The sequence below is a fragment of the Conger conger genome, chromosome 1 (assembly GCF_963514075.1).
Source record: "Conger conger chromosome 1, fConCon1.1, whole genome shotgun sequence".
Lineage (NCBI taxonomy): Eukaryota > Metazoa > Chordata > Actinopteri > Anguilliformes > Congridae > Conger > Conger conger.
The window spans coordinates 53,687,457-53,708,837 of record NC_083760.1 but is presented as its reverse complement, the minus strand read 5'-3'; the positions used below and the strand labels follow the sequence as shown (position 1 = coordinate 53,708,837).

General features: G+C 41.2%; 1 protein-coding gene across 2 annotated transcripts in view; it reads left to right on the top strand.

Annotated features, from left to right (window-relative positions):
* The first annotated feature begins 4,534 nt into the window (after positions 1-4,534).
* The window catches only part of fam171a1 (family with sequence similarity 171 member A1), a 54,368-nt gene continuing 37,521 nt past the window's right edge, over positions 4,535-21,381 (top strand). For both annotated transcript variants that reach the window (XM_061252450.1, XM_061252441.1), the window contains exon 1: positions 4,535-4,912. In XM_061252450.1, coding sequence (XP_061108434.1) covers positions 4,804-4,912 — 109 coding nt within the window. In that variant the 5' untranslated portion in view covers positions 4,535-4,803. The remainder of the gene's footprint in view (positions 4,913-21,381) is intronic.

Sequence of the window (21,381 nt, the reverse complement as noted above, 5' to 3'; positions counted from 1 at the left end):
AACCTGTAGTCTGAACTGAAGAGGGGGGGGTCCATGAATGCAAACCCAAAGATCTTCATGGATGAATGGTCAAAAGTCCATATAAATATGGTTTCTAATCTTTCACAAATTATAGGAACTCATGGTTGATTCCATTGAATTATTTATAAAGCACTTTGCTTATGTTGGAAAATAAAACTCATGTCAAGAACTGTATTTTTTTAGTTTACAGTATTTTGAAGGCCATTATAAAGTATACAGTTCTCACATTACCTACACCCTACCTTTATTTGTGAGAGTGCACAAGATAAGCCTAATGTACAGGGACCATCTGATCTTGCCTCTCTCAGCACATTGAGAGATAAGCTGCCAGATTTTTGTGTGTGTTAGCTGTTTTAGACATGTACTATATGCACCCTGTCAGGTGTAGAGGTCACAACGCCCTGCCTGAACAGTGTCCTGTAGAAGAGTGAATATTGCTTAGTGCTATCCCAGTGGAGAGGACGTGTTTACTCTGTTTCTACATCATCATTCAAAGGGAGCAGGAAGGACAGGGGACAGTCAAATACACACACACACACACGCATACACATGCACGCACACACACGCACGCACGCACGCACGCACGCACGCACACACACACACACACACACACAGGGTGTTCATTAGCCACTAGTCAAAAGGGGATGCTGTTCTAATCTGCACTCGATTTCACGCTCAATTCAATTCATTGCACCCCATTAAATCACATTCATTCATTCATTCATTCATTATCCTAACCCGCTTATCCTGAACAGGGTCGCAGGGGGGCTGGAGTCTATCCCAGCATACATTGGGCGAAAGGCAGGAATACACCCTGGACAGGTCGCCAGTCCATCGCAGGGCACACACACCATTCAATCACACACTCATACACTCATACCTACGGGCAATTTAGACTCTCCAATCAGCCTAACCTGCATGTCTTTGGACTGTGGAAGGAAACCGGAGTACCCGGAGGAAACCCACGCAGACACGGGGAGAACATGCAAACTCCGCACAGAGAGGCCCCGGCCGACGGGGATTCGAACCCAGGACCTCCTTGCTGTGAGGCGGCAGTGCTACCTACTGCACCATCCGTGCCACCCCATTAAATCACAGTCTTAGGAAATTAACAGAGCAGAACGGCATGAACCCCCAGCCCTCGCCTAATTTAGAAGGACATCAGCTGAGAGGCCTTTTTAAAGCATGAGTCTCTCAAGCTTGGCCCTTCCTGAGCACTTATTGTTATCAGACATGAGATGCACGTGTCAAGCACTGTTAAAGCTTTGCTTTCCTTTACTTTCCCATGCTGTACAATAGCCTCCAAATCCCTTCATGAAGCAAATTCAGATGCAATGCAGTCACACACACACAGGGAAAACCAGCCTGAAAAACTTTTCTTTTGTGAAGTACACTAGCAAAATGGATGATGCAGTGGCTGTCTTTTGCTGAAGCCAAGGCCAAAATGAGAATGTGACAATGCTGTATATTGCATCTCTGGATATGAATGATTGCTAAATGACTACATTTGAATGTAAATGCACTGCAATCTTAGACAAACTGGCAGGGTGGTGTGGAACCATCTCACAAATAAATCTACATTGGCAACTTTTCAAGGAGACATAAAACCATAATTTAATCAGCTGAAGCTATCCATATCCAGATATCACAGCTCAGATTACTGTGACATGATTATGATACACAGTTTTCAACTAAACAGAAAAATAACCAGAAAGTGTTACTGGCTACATTGCTGTTGAATTAACACGTACTATGGCTAGCACAATTCCCCACCATGAAAAATCATGACCAGGTAATAATGGCCAATTGTGGAAGTATTAGTGAAAAGACTAGGAAATATACTGGTTTGGAGTAGTCAGAAAGTATCCTCCAGAAGTAACTAGCTGTTTCTTCTCTGAATGTCTGGATTAGATGCTCCTGTGAAATGGCTCAAATTTGGTTGTACTCTTTTTCCAGCTTTGCTCATCCATGAGCATAATACAGACATGGTCAACTACAGTGCCCTCCATAATGTTTGGGACAAAGACCCATTATGACTTGATTTGCCTCTGATTTGCCACAATTTTAGATTTGGAAACACACAATTAAAGTTAAACACATGGTTAAAGTTTTTACAGATTTGTATTAAAGGGTGTTTTTCTACATTATGGTTTCACCATGTAGAAATTACAGTGGTGTTTATACATAGTCCCCCAATTTCAGGGCACCATAATGTTTGGAACACATGGATTCACATGTGTTTGTAATTGCTCAGGTGTGTTTAATTGCCTCCATAATGCAGGTATAAGAGCTCTCAGCACCTAATCTTTCCTCTAGTCTTTCGATCACCTTTGGAAACTATTATTGCTGTTTATCAACATGAGGACCAAAGTTGTGCCAATAAAAGTAAAAAAAAGCCATTATGAGACTAAGAAACAAGAATAAAAAGGTTAAAGACATTGGCCAAACCTTAGGCTTACCAAAATCAACTGTTTGGAACATAATTAAGATGAAAGAGCACTGGTGAGCTTACTAATCGCATAGGGACTGGCCAGTCAAGGAAGACCTACCACAGCTGATGACAGATATTATCTCCATAATAAAGAACAATCCCAAAATACCTGTCCGACACATCAGAAAAACTCTTCAGGAGTCAAGTGTGAATTTGTCAATAACCACTGTCCACAGAAGACTTCATGAACACAGATACAGAGGCTACACTGCAATAACCACAGGTTGGCAGCAAAAACAGGATGGCCAGGTTACAGTTTGCCAAGAAGTACTTACAAGAGCAACCGCAGTTCTGGAAAAATCTCTTGCGGACAGATGAGATGAAGATTAATTTACAGTACCGTATAACATTCTGAACAGATAAGATTCTTTCAAAAAGAATTAAATGAAAGGTCCTAAATAAACACACTATACAATTTACATTACATTTTAGTAATTTGGCAGAATAGTTAAAAACTGAATCAAATCAATATTTTTTGTGACCACCAACGCTGTCCTGCAGTTGGTGTTCCAAGCATGTTCGAGAACTTGCCACAGTTCTTCTGCAGACTTCGGTTGGCTCCTTGCTTCTGATCTCAGACAGCCTTGATCAAGTTTTTATGTAAAAAGTAATCATTTGCTTACAGTATTATGCTACTTTTTACAAAAATACAAAAATGTCTCGGTAAAATTACATCTTTTGGAAAATCTCAAATGTGTTCTTTTATACTAACACACACAAAAAAATAAACATATATATGATAAAGTCTAGGGTGCCTAAGACTTCTGCACAGTACTGTATATCAGAGTGATGGCAAGAGCATAGTATTGAGTAGAGAAGGAACTGCCCAAGATCCAAAGCCTACCATCTCATCTGTGAAACACGGTGGTGGGGGTGTTATTGCCTGGGCATGTATAGCTGCCAAAGGTACTGGCTCACTTATTTTCATTGATCATATAACTGTTGATGGTAGTAGCAAAGTGTATATATGCATCCTATCTGCTCAGGTTCAAGCGAATGCCGAATGCCTCAAAACTCATTGGCTGGTGGTTCATTCTATAGCAAGACAATGATCCCAGACATGCTACTAAAGCAACAAAGTTTTTCAAAGCTAAAACATGACCAATTGTTGAGTGGCCAACTTAATCACCCGATCTCAACCAAATTAAGCTCCAGGTCCTCCCCCCCTCAGGCGTAAGGTGAGTTGTAGGGCGTGACAGCATCACAACTGGTGATGTCCATGAATCACAGATTTCAAACAGTCACTGCATTTAAAGGACATGCAACAGAATGCTAAACATGACTACCTTCATTTAAATAACATCACTCTGTCACAAACATTATGGTGCCCTGAAATGTGGGGACTATGTACAAACACTGCTGGAATTTTTACATGGTGAAACCAAAATGTATAAAAATAAAATAAATAAATAAATGATGGGTCTTTGTCTCAAATGTTATGGAGGGCACTGTACAGTGGCATGGATCTCTCTCATCAGATACAAATATTCTCCTTGCTCTTCATCTTCCTCGTCCTCTTCTATGTATTCTCAGTTGTGCTCTTCCTCTTACTTCAGCTCTGCAGTGTTTGGACCCATTGCTCCAAATCATATGAACTCACCAGTGGCCCTTTTATGCATTCAGAGCAGAGGTTAAGATTGGCGTGTTAACTATTTTTATTCTTGGTGTTTGCATCTACACAACTGTAAATTGTGTGCAGGCTGTGATGAGTTAATAAGCACATGGTGCAACAGAGAGAGATTTTTCTGAATGTGTGCTTGTATAGTTCTACACGAAGGGCTCAACAAATCTGCAACAAGTGTTGTGAAATGACTCTTTTGGTTTTACTAAAAGTACCAGTTTTAGTGTGTAAGTGTTTGAGGAAAACAAGTGCAACCAGAGATATATAGGCTAAAGTTAGGCTATACCGTCGAGTTGCTTACGGCATCCTCATGTAATATGAACAGACACTAGTGATGCTGCAGGTGGCGTGCTCGTCTCAATAATTTTAACCAGTTTTCAACGGCAACGGCAGGTCTTTGGCATCTGAATAGTTAATATTGGTGGAGCTGCTTCTCTGAACTCCAGTCCGTTTTTAGAGGAAAAACTAAGCTGCAAGAGAGGCGATGGATGCAGAATGACTGAGGATTTAGCTCGAAATCCAGTACAGAAAGAGTACTAAGTGGCGTAAACTATAGGAATCGCTGTTGAAAACAATATGAAGGTCTATGCAACGTACACGCGTAGAGCGATTTATATTAGATGAAGCTAGCAGCTATCTGAGAAATTATTATTGTTATCAACGTTAAGTAATGCGGCGGGTGGAAATTAGCAGGTCCGCAGCGATTCTGCTGTGTTTTTTGGGCTGCAATGTCTGGAAAGCGGTAACCAAGACCTTACAGGAAGACAACGACGGCAAAGGTAGGTGGATTGGATCACTTTTTAAACTAAATTGATAATAAATATCTCTCCATATGTGCGGTGGGAAAGCTTGCTTGCTTGCTACAGTAACGTGAATCCAGATGAAACTATAGATGGATAACGTTACATTGTGTTGAAGGGAGCTAAAAGTAATATAATAATACCAAATATGGTATAACTTACAGTGTGATTAAAAAACTTTGTTAGACGCAGTTTAAATGTTGCGCATTACAATAAAATGTATTGTGACGTCTCAGAATTGTATTGTTCTAAATCCGGTGCTATCGCATCGTGATTTGTCCTTTTACAGTTAGATAGCTAACACACTTAGCAAGTTAGCCTGTTTGACTGAAAATCTTAATCTCAAATATCCAACGTGCGTTAGCTAGCCAACTAGCTAACACTATTCAAATGCTGCCGGATGAACAACGAATCTGTGTTGACCATTAGATGAGCTAGTCGAAAGTCAAATTGGCTACACCCAAAGCTATCTTTTAAAAAATTCAATCGTTTGAGTTAGCTATAGTTCGAAACATTTATGTCACATCCAGTTCTTAATTAGGTTGTAAATGCAGACTTATTGAACCACATAGCCTACACACGTTTTAGCGATAGCCTCACAGTTTAAACCGTAATTAACATGCTGACTAAGTTTGCCCAAACCTGGTGGAACATACAGACTAATGAATTGTAACATTCGCTATTCAGCAAATATAAGCATTAACTCATTTTTTATTAGTGGCTATGGCTTTCTATCAGTTTTTTTTTACTCCCAGTCATTTAGCTTGGTCCTAGTTAGTTACATTACACAGCATTAAATGAAACAATGCATTATGTGAATGGCCGTGCTGTTTAAAGTGCCATAAAACTTTATGGTTGGGCCTCAAATCGGTGATCATTAGTTGCCTAACGTTAACTAACTTGGTAAACATTGCTGCAATCGTAGAGGTCATATAGCCTACAGCTATGGGCATAATCAGATCCCTTATTTGAAAATGTGAATAGCTAGCTACGCATTTCATTTCTGTTTCATTACCACATCCGTTCGAATTAGAAAACAACATAGCCTAACAGTAAATAACAATAAAACACAAAAAGTAATGTTACAGTCGCGATTGCACATTGAAATGACCGCTTTCCCTCGCTGCAGCGTAGTCCAGATCGATCAGGGCCGCTTTTCCACACAAAGCTAGGATTGACATTTCAAAACAGTATGGGGGGTGGGGGTCGGGGTCGGGGTTGGTCGGTCCCACTGTTCACTTGATCGCCGCGAGAGATCAGTAAGGAAAAGGTGCACTGATGGTTTGTTGTGTTTCATAAAATTACGTTGCAATAAAAAAAGTGCAGTGGCGTTGTTGCAACGAAGGCGAGGGGAGCACGCGTGAAGTTGTTTTCACACCACATTGACCGCCCCCGAGTGATTTTAACAAACCGTTCCGTGGGTTTTACTGTGCTGTGAGAATAAATTGTGTAAGTGTTAGTGAGCCCGTGTCTTTATCAAGTTTTCAACCATTTAGGAAGTTGGCAAATGTAGCAATTGGACCATACTAGTGAATGTAGAAAGCCCGCAAATCTCCTGTGTCTGAATCAGTGCTATCATGGCTGTAATTTGAGCTACCCCCCTTCCATCCTTTGATTTCTGAGGGTATCCCTGATGATGAGATAAAGGCAATGAAGCAGATGGCTCTCCCTCTCTGAGATCTGGGGCCCCTCCCTCTATGGGGACGAGGGAGAGTGGAGCTAGGAGGTGGTTCTCTCATTGTTCAGTCTTGGCTGCTCTGCTTCCGGTTGGTGTGTGTGTATGTGTGTGTGTATGCGTGTGTGTGCACGACAGTGTGTGGTGCAGACAGACTCTCCTGCTGAGTGCCAGTCCATGGGACTCCACTGCATGTTTGTGTACACTGGCAAGCTCCAGGTCCTCCCCCCCTCAGGCGTAAGGTGAGTTGTAGGGCGTGACAGAAACGCTGTTGTTGCCATGTAGCTAATAGCAGCGCTCAGGAGAATTTGACAGTTGTCAAAAGAATGCACACAGCGGCATTACATATCAGTGTGTTTGATGAAGGGACTGTAAAAACCTGTTACTGTGTTTTCAAAAATATATATTTTCTAACTTGCATTCAAAACGGACATCATGCTATTGGGTGCAAGGTGTGCCTTTTGGTTCAATAAAATAAACCAAACCAATAATTATTTATGACAGGAGATGGAATGTGCATAGACCAAGAACATTTCCCCTCTCAGCATAATGATTTCTGATTTGTATATTTTAAATAAAAGTCCATGTCATGGTTTTGTTCCTGGCAACAGTTCGACAACTGTAGTTTAAGTTGGACAACTACAAGCTATACAGTATACACTTGCTGCTAAGCAGTCGGGTTTCCTTGGTGACTGGGCATTCCCCTTAATATGTGCTATAGAATTCATGAGGCGAAGAGTTTCTCAGGATTGTTTTTGTTGGCTGCTATTTTTGTGAACGTGAGGAATTCAAATAATGTATGAATTGTTATTGTCCTCAGGAACCCTGACATGTGCTTGCAGCTGATACAGCAGTCGTTTTCCCAAAAAGGCCACGTTCCACAAGCTCTTCCATTGTACAGTTATGAAATTAACAGGATTGAGGAAGTAGTGAAAGTCTCACAAACCTGCAAGTGTTTCCTTCCAATGCTTTTGTCTTCCTCACAAGGGAAACATGTATATGATGATATTGTTTTTTTTTTGGGGTTTTTTTATTTATTTTTTTAATTAAATTTATTTTTATTTTTAAAGACATTTTTTAGGGCTTTTTCAGCTTTATTGGACAGTATATAGTATAGAGAGAGACAGGAAGAATGGGAGCGAGAGAGAGGGGAGGACATGCGACAAATGTCGGACGGTCGGGTTCGAACCGCCGACGTCGCAGCTCGCAATGAGCATGCGGTCAGTGCTCTACAGGCTGCGCCACCGAGACACCCCATGATAATATTGTTGATGTTAACAGGATATCTTCTGGGTTTTTACTGTTGATGTCATGTTACTACAACATATAGCCTATTATTTGTCTTTTTTTAATGTATTTTTCTGGTGCTTTCTCACACTTTGTGTAAAACAAAAGATTGTTTCCACAAGATTATTTGTGGTATTTGGTTTCTGTCAGTTTATTTTCACTCAAACAATGTTGTAACTAGTTGGCAGTTTTACCAGTTTCTCTTCTGAGCCTGAGAATGAATCTAGTTTATTTTGACTGAAGTGATTTCGCTAACTTGTATGACTTTATATTTATGTTTATTGACACATACCATCTGTTTATCCTTCGGTGTTGTCTTAATGGTTTCAGTTAAGACAAATTATTTGTTAAAATATGCACTGAGAAATTGCAGTTTATGAATACAAGATAATATCAAATTACTTGGAAAATGACTTCAATAGGTTCATCACTGCCCATTCGTGCACATTCAGAATGGTCATAAACCTCTGCTTGTCACACCCCAGGTATATTTTTGTAATCAGTCACTTTCACTTTCAACAGTTCATTTCTTCAAATTGAATTCTCTGTAAAAGCATTGTTGGTACTTGCAGTGCTGTTTATTTCTGGTAATTTCAGCATATGGTCCAATCCACTGCTGTTCAACGGCTTGTGTCAGTCTGAGAGACACACCAACCTGGAGAAGGGAGCATGCTGTTAATGAAAGTTATATTCCACTCTTTTTAATAGGTAACATTTCTCCAAGGAATGCTTCACTTACTGTGTACATTTCTGGGAAAAGTCTTAATCATTAACCTTTTGGCATTTAAAACCACCTCTTTTCAAACTGTGTGCTTTACTCAGATATTACCGAAGGTTGGTTTCACAAGGCAATTCAAACCAATGTTATACATGTAAAAAGTATAAAATATTTAATGGAAAAATGTGTGGAGCACACATCGTGCCTCCATTTCCCATCATACTCGCAGTGGTTCATTCCGTGATGTACCCAGGTGCTCTCTGGATCAACAGGCCGGAGTTATGGCCTATTCTGAGATGCTCTGTAATTGTCAGCACTGGTATGTTCAGGATTGGTTTTCAGACCATTGGGCATATCATTGCACTGAGGGGTCAGTGCAGTGATATGATATAATGCCTGAATGCATCACCCAAGAGTCCATCCATAAGCACTAGTGTGCTGAGCTTTGCACTGATTATATGAGGTACTGTAATTGCTTCCAGAAGCAGTAGCCCGTGTGCTCTACTGTCCATCATACCTCGCAATTGTTAGTTGATTCTGGCAGGCTTGTCTCTGCCCTGTCTCTTAAATTTTCCTGTGACACAACATTAAGGCTTCTGGAGAAGCAAGCCGCATTAACAAAAGGGAAAGCCATTGTGTGGCTGTCATTGTGTCCCACCAGTCATGTCCTGTGCTCTCTTTGTCCCTGGCCAGGTAGCGAAAGGAGGGGGTCGGAGGGTGTCCGTGCACCTGCTGCTAGATCTTTGTTTAAGTCTTGGGCTGGGAGCAAATATGGGAATGCGTTGACAGGGGATCATGTACTAGGGTGGCAGGAATAGATGGAAGCTCCACCATTTCAAGACATGCTAAAACGGATCTTGGAAGCCAAGCAAGTCTCATCACCCGTGGCGAAAGGGAGGCTCTCCCCGCTTGAGGTCGGCACAGTCACGCCTATCCTGACCACTCTGCAGTGGTTCAGAAGCCCTTTGTCCTCACCTGTCATGACTTAGGGTTTGTCAAGGCATTCACTCAAAAGAAACATTTTCGCTCAAAGGAATTGCAGTAAGAATTGGAACGGCACAAAGTATGAACTGTTGGAATGATTCAGGAGGCAATTCATTCTGAAGGTCTGAAAAAAGTGCATCCTTTGAAAGCAAGAGGGGATTCTTCCAAACATGAGCAACATCTGTTTCACCTATCTGTATGGGGGGCAGGAGGGAGTTCTCTTCGTAAGCTCTATAAGCTGACATCAGGAGTGTGAAAACAAGGCCCCTCGATTTTTGTTGCCCCAAAGTCCCTCAACACTTCACAATCAGTTTCATTCTTCTATTGGTGTTCTGTTAGAGCGAATGCCTGCCTGAGGTTATTTGGCACCTCATTTAGTGAGCTTAACTCCCCTATCCTGAGTCCTCTTCTAAAGGACCGCATCATATCAGTGAACTCCCGTGCAGATGGCTCTTGGCTGCTTCAAAGAGTTTGGGTTTTTATACAAGATCCTGTATTGTAATTTCCATTTCACTCATTTGCTCAGTGCCAGATTTTTTTTCTGTGACTTAACGGAATCTATTTTAGGAAGCCGTTATCTTTGCACTTCTTTTTCTAAGTCTGGTACTCTTTTGAGCTTGTTAATGCACTAATGATTGGGGGGGGGGGGGGTTGTTGCGATGACTTCACATTGAAAACAAGACGCCACATAAACTCCATGTCAGCTTTCTCGAGGGCACCTCATCTCCTGCCAAAACCATTAATTGTGGGTGATGTCATTCTCTGGCTCCAGAGGACCCAATAATAATGAAGGCCAGGGTCTTCAAAGACTTGGAATTGGAAATGCCTGGCACTGTGACACCTGTCCATGCTGCCTTTAGCTGCTTATCACTTTTTAAATAACCACTTTTGGGGGTAAACGCATAGCACAGTATGTAGTTTACTTGCTTTCTCTCCAAATCTTATGTGAACCTCCTGAAGAAGAGGATTGCCATTCATTTTTATATTTAGTGTTATATATTGTATTTTAGTTTGCATATTTTAATAAATGTACAGTATTTGAGAGCATGCTTTGATCAAAATAATATTTCTTAAACCAAATTAGCACTTGAAATTAATACATTACCCTGATTGTTGTCAAGGAAAGGTTTCATTAAAGAGCCTTTTCTCCAGTCATCACAGTTTTATCTGCATTGTCAGATGCTGAGGCTGCTTACTTAAATAAAAAATAATGTATCGATTGAATCATTTAGATCAGAGTTGTTTATTTTTACCTTTTTGAACAGGTAACAGAAATGAAATTGCAGATATTAAATATTAGAAACATTTCTGAAATAATTGAATTTTCCCAATATGGCATCGTGTATGTTGGAACATTTACAAGGAAAAACATGTGCAAGGTAAGTTCAGTGACTGTGCTATGGTATACAAGTGTGTATGGTGACGGTTTTATTCCTTCAAGGAATGCGGTGAGGTTAGGTCACGGGTAACCAGACTTTTCGTCCTCAAGGTCCTGCTTAAATGGTCACCCTGTGGCTACAGATTCCACAGATAATCACATGGTTAAAATGGAACACCTGGACGTCCAGCAATACCACACAAGACCCCCTGCCATCAGGCTGGAATTACAATAGAAGTGGGGCATTCACATAGCGGAAGTGAAGTGTGCTAGTCTAGTATCATACATGTAGCACGTACTACACATGAACTGTGTAACGACTATAATCCACTACCATGGGTATGCTCTGCACCAAAAACTCTTCACAATTGTCCAGTGTACTTCCAGCCTGACTCATCCCAACTGTCCCTATGAGTCCCATCAACCTGATACATTACTCAGGAGCCCATGCAACAGTTCTTAAATATGTGGTTGTCATGTCATGATCTGCCTTGACTATATAAACACACTATACAGAATATGGCGCTTGGATAAAAATATTTTTTCTGAACTGTAAATCTCTCCAAAACTGGGATTAACCTTTCATCAGATTAACAGTTCTAAAATGAAATTTTCAAACTGATGTCATGCTTCTCACTAATACCTGCCTATACATGATGTTCTATCAACATGAAAAAGCATACATGTGTAAGTTTCACTTGTTATCAAGTTTTTATTGGGATGACAATTTTTCAGCTACCTGTCTTTGGCTGAACTAAGAAATATGGCATCCTTGCTAGAGAAGTGTAATTCTAAGGTATTACATATTGTTCCACTTGCAACAAAAGACTTTAGAGATGTAGTTATTTCCCCGATGCATTCTCATGTGACACCCTATTCATTTTTGACCTCTCAAATCTAGTGTTTTTTGTCTTTGGGGTGATGCATGCTTAGATAGGGTGTGGTCTTCAATGCTTGTTGCCGTTTCTGCTTGATACCAATTTGGCAGGCTTTACATTGGCAACATAGCATGATACGAAAGTGTCTCTGGCACAACCAGTGAAAGAGAGGCAGGTGTATTTCATATTTCCATATGGCCTAGGGCCCATGTGACTTGAAAACCATTACAAATATGCATTTACATGAGCTCCAATCTGTCAGGAATCTCTTGCATGTCTAAAATCAGATGAACATGTCTTTCATTTTTTAAAATAATGCTATCTCATTTTGGAATGCCCCTGCTCAAGCTGAGACAACCTCTGTTGTCGATTCAGGAGAGGCACTGATCCTCCGATAGACCGGTTGTGGCTGCTGGTGCATGATACAGCATCTTCATAATGGCCAGATGAAATCCATCCTCCCTGGATTACACTAGCATCAGTTTAGCATTGCTCTGTGGGCCTGCTGGCTGGCTGCAGTCTGCACTAGCATGGTTGTGATTCTATGTTTGTTTGTGGGGCTCACCATTGTACTGGAACAGTGGCTTATCAGTATGAACCACTCAGCAGCCCCTGAAAACCTGATAAAAACACTTCTAATTAGATTTACACACCTTTTAAAAAGTAATTGTTCAATAGCTTTATCGAAGCTTTGATAAGGTGATAAGCTGCAGACCGGTACAGTAGGATATTGTATAAGTGCCAAATGCCATGTACATTAAAACCTTCAAACACATACAGTGGATAGAAAATGAATACATCCCCTGAACATTTTTTCAGATTTACTTGACATACAGTGGGCTCAAGAATTATTGGCACCCCTCACCAGCAATGCACAAACAAGGCTTAAAAAAAAAGAATAATATAATTATAGAGAAAGGTAATACACCAACATGTGCCAAATACTGTACTTTATTAATGTTTCAATGGAAACAACCAAAATCATAACAATCATTTAATAAAAAATTAATTTCAACAAAATCAAGGTTTCAGAATTATTCACCTAGTACTTAGTGCAACCACCTCTGGCAAGGATAACAGCATCTCTTCCTGTAATTTTTGACAAGATTAAGGAACACATTTGGAGGGATTTTGGACCATTCCTCTTTGCATATCCATTCAAGATCCTTCACGTTCTTGGGTTTGTGCTTATCAACTGACCTCTTCAACTCAGCCCACAGGTTTTCGATTGGATTGAGGTCTGGTGACTGAGATGGCCATTGCAGACCGTTGATTTTGTTGTCACGGAACCATTTCTGTGTGGATCTTGAGGTGTGTTTTGGGTCATTGTCTTGTTGGAAAGTCCACCTACGACCAAGTCCCAGACTTCTGGCAGAGGGAACCAGATTTTCAGCCAAGATTGCCTGATACTTGCTGGAATTCATTATGCCATCAATCCTAACCAGTGCCCCTGGACCTCTGGAATTAAAACAGCCCCAAAACATGACTGACCCACCACCATATTTCACTTTGGTTATGAGGTGCTTCTCCTTGTATGCATCTCTGTTCCTACGCCAGACATACCGATGCTGTATCTGACCAAAACGTTCAATTTTGGTCTCATCTGACCAGAGAACCTTGTTCCAGTCATAATGTGAATGACGTTTGGCAAACTCCAAGCGCTTTCTTCTGTGCCTTGTGCTCAGAAAAGGCTTTCTTCTGGCAACCCTTCCAATGAGGCTGTGGTTATGCAGGTGGCGTCTGATGGTGCTTTTTGAAACCTGGTGACCCCAAGATGCCACCAAGGCCTGCAATTCTTTCACTGTGATCCTTGGGGATTTTGTTGCTTCTCTCACCATTCTCCTCAGTATCCTGGGGGGCAAGATGCAGTTGCGTCCTCTACCCATGAGATTTTCAACAGTTCCATATCTTTTGAACTTTTTTATAATTGCTCTGACAGTGCTCAGAGGTATATTCAATCGTTTGTGAATTTTCTTGTAGCCATTACCATGTTTATGAAGGTCTACGACCATCTGCCTCTTTTGAACTGCCAACTCTTTTTTCTTCTTCATGGTGTTGGATGACATAGGGACATTGCATGTGTGTTACCTCATTTTTATACCCTAGTGAAACAGGAAGTGATGCAATCACTCAATACAGTTCCTTAACACATAGATAAACTTAAATAAGTGGAATTTAATACCTGGTTTAATTTTGGTAGGTGTTATTTACAATAACCTTTAAGGGTGCCAATAATTGTGAAACATTGATTTGGAGGAAATTGATTTTAAATTAAATCAGGAGATTTTTGTTGGTTCCATTGAAACATTAATATAGCATAGTATTTATCACATGTTGGTATTTTGAGTTTGTCTATAAATGTATTGTTTAGAATTTTCTTTGAGTATTGTTTGTTCATTTTCTGTCAGGGGTGCCAATAATTTTTGAGCCCACTGTATAGCCTGTAATTAAAGTGCAATTAATCTGTGTTTTTTCTACAAATCTACGTACAGTACTTAACCTTTTCAAAGTGATAAACCAATTAAAAAATTGTTTTAACATTAATTAAAAATGAACAATTGCAATAAATTGGTTTGATAAGTATCCACCCCCTTTACTGAATCATCCCATAAACTATCTCAGGAAATGGCAAATTGTCTTCAAGACCAAACAATAGCTAATTGCCCCACACCTGTATGAAATCACAGCAATTAACTTGATGACATGAATATAAACAGCTGTTTACCATGGTCCCTTAGTATGCAAGAGCAGTCTCACTGAAAGGCAGAAGCATGGGCTCCAAAGATCTCGCAAAAGAAGTCTGTGACAAAGTTGTGGAAAGGTACACATCAGGTGAGGGATATAAGAAGATTTCTAAGGCTTTGAAGATACCTTGGAGCACTGTTAAGACCATAATTAAGAAATGGAAAGTGCATGGCACCACTCACAGTCTGCCAAAATCAGGGCGTCCGTCTAAACTGGATGACCGGGAGAGAAGACAACTGGTCAGAGGGGCTACCAAGAATCCAATGGCAACATTGAAAGAGCTCCAGGATTTTATGGCCAACAGAGGGAAACTTGTGCATCATACAACTATAATCAAAGATATTGCACCCATCTGGCCTGTATGGAAGGCTGGCAAGAAAAAAGCCATTTCTCAAAAAGGTCCACCAGGAGGCCCGCTTGAAATTTGCAAAAGAACACCTTGGTGAACCTGCAACAAACTGGCAGAACGTTTTGTGGTCTGATGAAACCAAAATAGAACTTTTTGGCATGAATGCCAAATACTATGTTTGGCGAAAACCCAACACCGCTCATCACCAAAAAAACACCATCCCAACTGTGAAGCATGGTGGTGGCAGCATAATGTTATGGGGATGTTTCTCATCTAAAGGGACTGGGGAACTCGTCAACATTGAAGGGAGGATGGATGGGGCCAAATACAGGGATATTCTGGAGAAGAACCTGAAGAAGTCTGCAAGGAGACTGCAAGGTTGCTGTCCATCAGCGCAAACCAACAAACCTCTCCCAGCTTGAACAGTTCTGCAAAGAGGAGTGGGGGAAGATCTCCAAGTCCAGGTGCGCCAACCTTGTGCAGAGCTACCCAAAAAGACTGGTAGCTGTAATTTCTGCCAAAGGCGCTTCCACCGAGTATTGACTCAGGGGGGTGTATGCTTAAAAAATTAGGAAATTTCAGTTTTGTCCATTAAATGCACTCTTTTTTTCTAATTAAAATAATTTCACTGCATTCATATGGTATGTTGTGTTCTTTGGGTCAGGGTAAAACAAGTCCCATTTTAATCCATTAAATTTACATTCCGTGACACAACAAGACATAAAAATATTGAAAGGGGTGTATTCATTTTCTATCCACTGTAACTACAATTTACCGTTTTCAGATTTACATTGCTTTTATCATTTTAAAAAGCCCTTTACATCTGAATTTAAAAACTAGCCAGTTGTGTGATAAAATTCAAGTCATGTATAATTGTATAATTACTATAACTGTGCATAGGTCATGTACTGTATCTGACTCACTCATGATTTCTGGTAACCGCTTTAATGAAGCATGCTGACCAGATAGATGTCTGTTTCCATGATCACATCCAGTTTCATTGAGCGATTGAACAACAACAAAAAAAAAACATGATTAATGGCTTTGCCAAATCACTGGTATGACACTTTAATGCAATCCTTGATGAATTGCTTAGGCAAATAAATTGCCCAAACGGGAACAGTGCAGGTACTTCTGTTGTAAGTTCAATCACAATGCTTACAAACGTTATGGGCAGTCCTTGTCCTGCACTGGCTTCTGAAGATATATTCCGACGAGTAAAAACTGACCAGTTACAAAGGCTCCCCTGCTACTGCTTCCCTGCTTTGCGGTTTTATTTACTTGTGGTGTAGCGGTCACCTTGATGGACTCTTAACTCAGACCTGGGGGCCTTCTCACCACCCTCATCACATTATGGCGCTGCCATGGAAACACGGCTGTATCTCATGCCCTTATCGGACATGTTGAAATAATTCCTCTGATTTAGAGGGTAGGGAGTGTGCTGGCGGGTATGTCTGGAAAAGCAGAGGTCTGTAAAGCTTGGCTGCCGAAAGCATTGTTATATGGTACGGCAAACCGAATGGAAATCTATCAGCAGTCTCTATCAGCAGAAAGTCCTCACTCTTTCTAAATGGCCTGCAATGCAGTACTCTGCATGATGTTTTGCACTGGTGCATATTGAATACTAAGCAGTCACTCCTTGTCTGTGCACTGAAAGTGCCATGAAAGACTTTGATATTATGTATAATTCAGTGGTGCATCATCCCATAAACTTGAGCAGTGAGATGTCACTGGGCTCTGGTCCTGTGGTTCCCAGTATTGAGCCTGATTGATTATGGCCAGCTCTCCCATGATTACTCGTGTTCTGCTGAGGGTCCTACAGAGAAATAGTGGACAGACCGTGTGAGAAGGTTTTGAGTTTGAATCTTATTGAAACCCTAATCCACTTTTGCACTGGTAAGAACCGGCTGAGAAATCTGGTTGAGTTGGATGGTTACAGTAACCTTGGCATTGCACAATTGTTTTTTACATTACCTGCATGACCAAGTACACTCAACCGATTTGATTTGATTGAGAGTTTTATTATTACATTTCTGAGATTTCTTCCCATCGGGGAGTTTTTTCTCACCACTATTTTGAGGGTTTTCTCCCCACTGGGGAGTTTTTCTTCCTCTTGCTTGCTATCTGGTTCAGGCCTGGTATTTCCCCTTTACAAATAAAATAAAATGTAATTGAATCCTCAGATGAACTCGAGCACAAAACATTGAAGATGACATCTAAACAGGATGATACCAAATCTCACTCAGCTGACAGGTTTGAAGAAGAGGGCAATGAGGTTGTGAGATGGTATGACATTAATTAAATCACATTCTAACTATGTTTGAGACTAGTTTGCAGCTAAGAGAACCAGCAGAATCAAAACTGAGGGAAGCTGTTCGAGTTTTATACTGCCTCAAAAGCCTCATGGGATATGGTACCACAGGAATGCCCGGAGCTATTGTTGGATATCTAGCTCAACAACATAGTACAGCAACACACCAAGAAGGCATGGAGCCAAGGCTAAGCTGAAAGGGGATCTTAAACTACTGATTGGTTGAATGTACATTATCAAGGCTTCACTCTTCTGTAGTTTTCAGTGATTTGACACTTATCTTGTCGTGAATTGGTTCCATTTGGAATATTAAAGTGGTGAATTTATTTTTGCGCAAGAGAAATACCCCGGTTTAGCCTTGACAGAGTTGTCTCTGAGTGTCGGTCCCCATTGGTTTGTACAAACTTTGAAAATGGCTTGGCTAACCGGCAGAAGCCTTGCTGTTTGTCCCCGGCTCTGGTTAATCAAATTTTGTCTTGGGAATATCGTTGGCCCCGTTTAGCATAATGCTCAGCACAACATCCATCTTGAAATACTTTTCTGTGCACGCCCCAGACCACAGGCTGTCTCCTGTGGGAAGAGATCGCTCAGAGAGAGAACTTTTCCTAAGCTCAGTCCAGAAACGGCGGCGCCGCAGAAAGGGAAAGGGGACCCCTCCACGCTGCAAGGTCGAGAAAGTCGAATAGCACACGCACGCATTGTCAAATCAAGACTCAAAAACCACCTGGCCAGAAAAGAAAAACCAGTGCCAATGACAAGGAAGAAATATCATTAGAAAATGGGTGGCTGAAATTCTTAACGAGGAGGAAATTCAGTCGGACCGATGTTGTCATTTCCGACATTCGCTCGCGAGAGCTGTGAAACTGAATCTCTTTGCTAAGTTGTCTATCAGTGAGGGAGCCATACATCTGTGCATTTGGCCTCTGCACAGACCTGTAATCCAAACGACAGGTTCACTGAACACAAGGCTGTTCATGAATATTAGAACACATCTTTAAGAACATGTTACTTTTTCAGGAGGGTGTAGCACACTATTGTACAAAGAAGTCCCAGGTTAAAATGAAAATTGAGAAGCCGATCTCTTTCTATCCAATACGTTTAAACTGATGGTGTTCTTAATACAAAGAGCTAAATCCTCAAATCCTTATTCTAACATGAATTTAGAAGCATCTTCGTCAAATTCTATGTGGAACTAGCTGTGTTTGAGTCTGGAAATGAATTGGAGTTTTAATGAGCATGGGCAGGCTACTTTTCTGAAAGTCAAAACCCTAAACCACATAAAACTCCACAGAAGTGTCCTTTTTGAAACCCGACGGGCTAAAAGATTTACTGATTTTGCTTGATTGCAAAAAGGCAGAGGTGAAGGGATGGAGCAGTCCGTATTCTCGGGCCAAGTACAGCAGGTAAAGCACTCCTCCATGTGTGGATCCTCCGGTGGGTCTTCTGCAGCTGGAAAGCGATGCTACTCTGGCCCTGATGGGATCGTGTGATGGATTGCCCCATTTTTTTGGGGGGGAACTGCATCTCCTGCCCATTTTCCAGGAGGCTGTTAAATGGCGGCTCTTAATATCTCCCGGCGGACCCTGTCCGATGCGCACTTGTTTCTCGAGCTCTTTAGGAAGTCCTCCCCCGTCCTGCAGGTCGTTACAGTACTCCAGTCTCTGCCTGATCATCAAAACATGCATTTTCACCGTTCAATACAATATTCAGAAGTCATACCACATGCATAGTTTTGGCTACCATTGGCACATTACAGAAAAATACAGGAAAACAGCCTTTGTCACTAAGCGTGATTAAATTCAATAATGGATGAAGTCAAATAAAAATAACAAATAAAAATACCGATTTTCGTCTCAGGAAAAAGGCACTTTAGAAAGTGCTTTCATTTTTGATGAGAGGATTTATCAATCGGGCGGCACGGATGGTGCAGTGGGTAGCACTGCCGCCTCACAGCAAGGAGGTCCTGGGTTCGAATCCCCGTCGGCTGGGTCCTCTCTGTGCGGAGTTTGCATGTTCTCCCCGTGTCTGCGTGGGTTTCCTCCGGGAACTCCGGTTTCCTCCCACAGTCCAAAGACATGCAGGTTAGGTGGATTGGAGAGTCTAAATTGCCCATAGGTATGAATGTGTGAGTGAATGGTGTGTGTGCCCTGTGATGGACTGGCGACCTGTCCAGGGTGTATTCCTGCCTTTCGCCCAATGTATGCTGGGATAGGCTCCAGCCCCCCTGCGACCCTGTTCAGGATAAGCGGGTTAAGATAATGGATGGATGGATGGATGGATTTATCAATCTTCTTAAAAAGCTTTATGTCCATGTTTTTTTGTGTTTGTATATTCTTATGATATTTTTGTGAAATAGGCCACATTTTTCTGAAAATGTTGCGGTACGGGGGAAAGGATTATGATGAAAGACTGATTTTTTATACACCTGCAACACTCCGAACATCATGCTGGAGAGGCTTTATGCATCCTTGCTTTTGAAGTGACGTTCAATAAGTAAGTGTAGGAACCTATGGAACAAAACCCTGCAGTATTCTGCAGTTGTTTTGTGGGATATCAATTGTTTCCGATAACCTATAGGCTAAGTATCCCAGATGCCAGAAACATTAGCCAGTAGTTAAAGAAAATTGTTCCTATAGGGCTTCCTTTGGCCAGTTGAACTTGTTTGTGGCTTCAGACTGTGTGTTTGTTTAACTGTCTGACATTGCATCCACCAAATTAGTTAAGCATGGCAATGAAGGAAGTAGACTACATGTTGAAACCCGAAGAACTAAGAAGCTGTTGTCAGGCAGTTTGATTTTTGTCATGTGATACCCATCTTTTTGGCGCCAGCTGCAGAACACCTCACATGGTCCTTTTTGATAATGTGGCCCTCAGAACGAGGCTTGTGGACCTTCTGCCCGAACTCTCATAGGCAGCTCTCATAGGCAGCACTATCAAACCTTCAGAGCAACCTATATCCCATTAGAGGTCTCTCCCTGCAGGAAGTCCATCATTGCACTGCATTTTGGTCATTCTGAAACAGTAGAGTGAATGCAGGAATTGTATTTCTATTTTACTGTTGATCATTTATTTTAGTAATCAGTTTATTTTTGTATATGAATGTCACTTGGTGGCTGTGATTATTTGTGTTTTTCTGATGGCAAGAATTTTTAAAGGGGCAGTTCGCCCAGGAATGAATTAAGTATGCACACCTGTATTCTGGGGCAAAGTGTCCATGTCTTGTTCGTAGTCCGAAATTATGAGTTAAATTTGAATTTAATTTCAATAACTAATGCTCACAGCTGGCTAACCCATATACTTTCAATACACAAGCCAAGTGCCGCAAACAGTTGGCTATAACGCTGGTCAAAACAATTGCCCCAGAATACAGGTGTGTTTCGGCAGTAGAAGATATTGCTCTCAAATAAAATGTGCATTTTTTAGTTGAGTTTGTGAGTAACTAACTAAATTTGTATTTGGAAAGAGATGTGGCTGTTGAATTTTTCAAATGTATGCCTGTATTTTCGGCACATTGATTACCAGAAAACAAGCGGTCCATTAAATCACGGTGAACTCTTCTAAGTCTTCAAATCTATAAAATTTGTTGTATCTCAGTGAAACTATCTGAATGGTTATATAGGCTAGTACTCGGGATAAGTGAAACCTACTTTCATTTCATTTTTGGGTGACCTGCCCCTTTAAGATGGTGCAGGCAATGTGCAAGTCCCTGAGAGCCACACAACAGGCCTTCTTCCTTCTGTGGTGCCCTGTTTAAAGGCAAAGAGGCAGCCTGGTCCAAAAGCTGGCAGTGAAAGCTTGAACTCTTTTGCTTCACAAAACACATTGTCAGATTTTGTTCACTGCTGTTGGATGAGGCCGTTGTCGTGATTGAGCCATACTTTCTGAACTATTGGATGGTTTCAGCGGTCAGTCACCCGGTCTAAGTAGGTCACATCATTGACATATCTCGAAAAACCTTCCCATAATATCCCCTGGCACGTCTCTTCGCCCTCAACATCACAGGGAAGAAAAAGTGATGCACTGTGCAGTGAATTACGCTACGACTGGAAGCATTGTTGTACAGAGCCTCTGTAGTTATGTTCACACAGCAGTATGTAGCATGGCTCCATGTGTTTACAGTCGG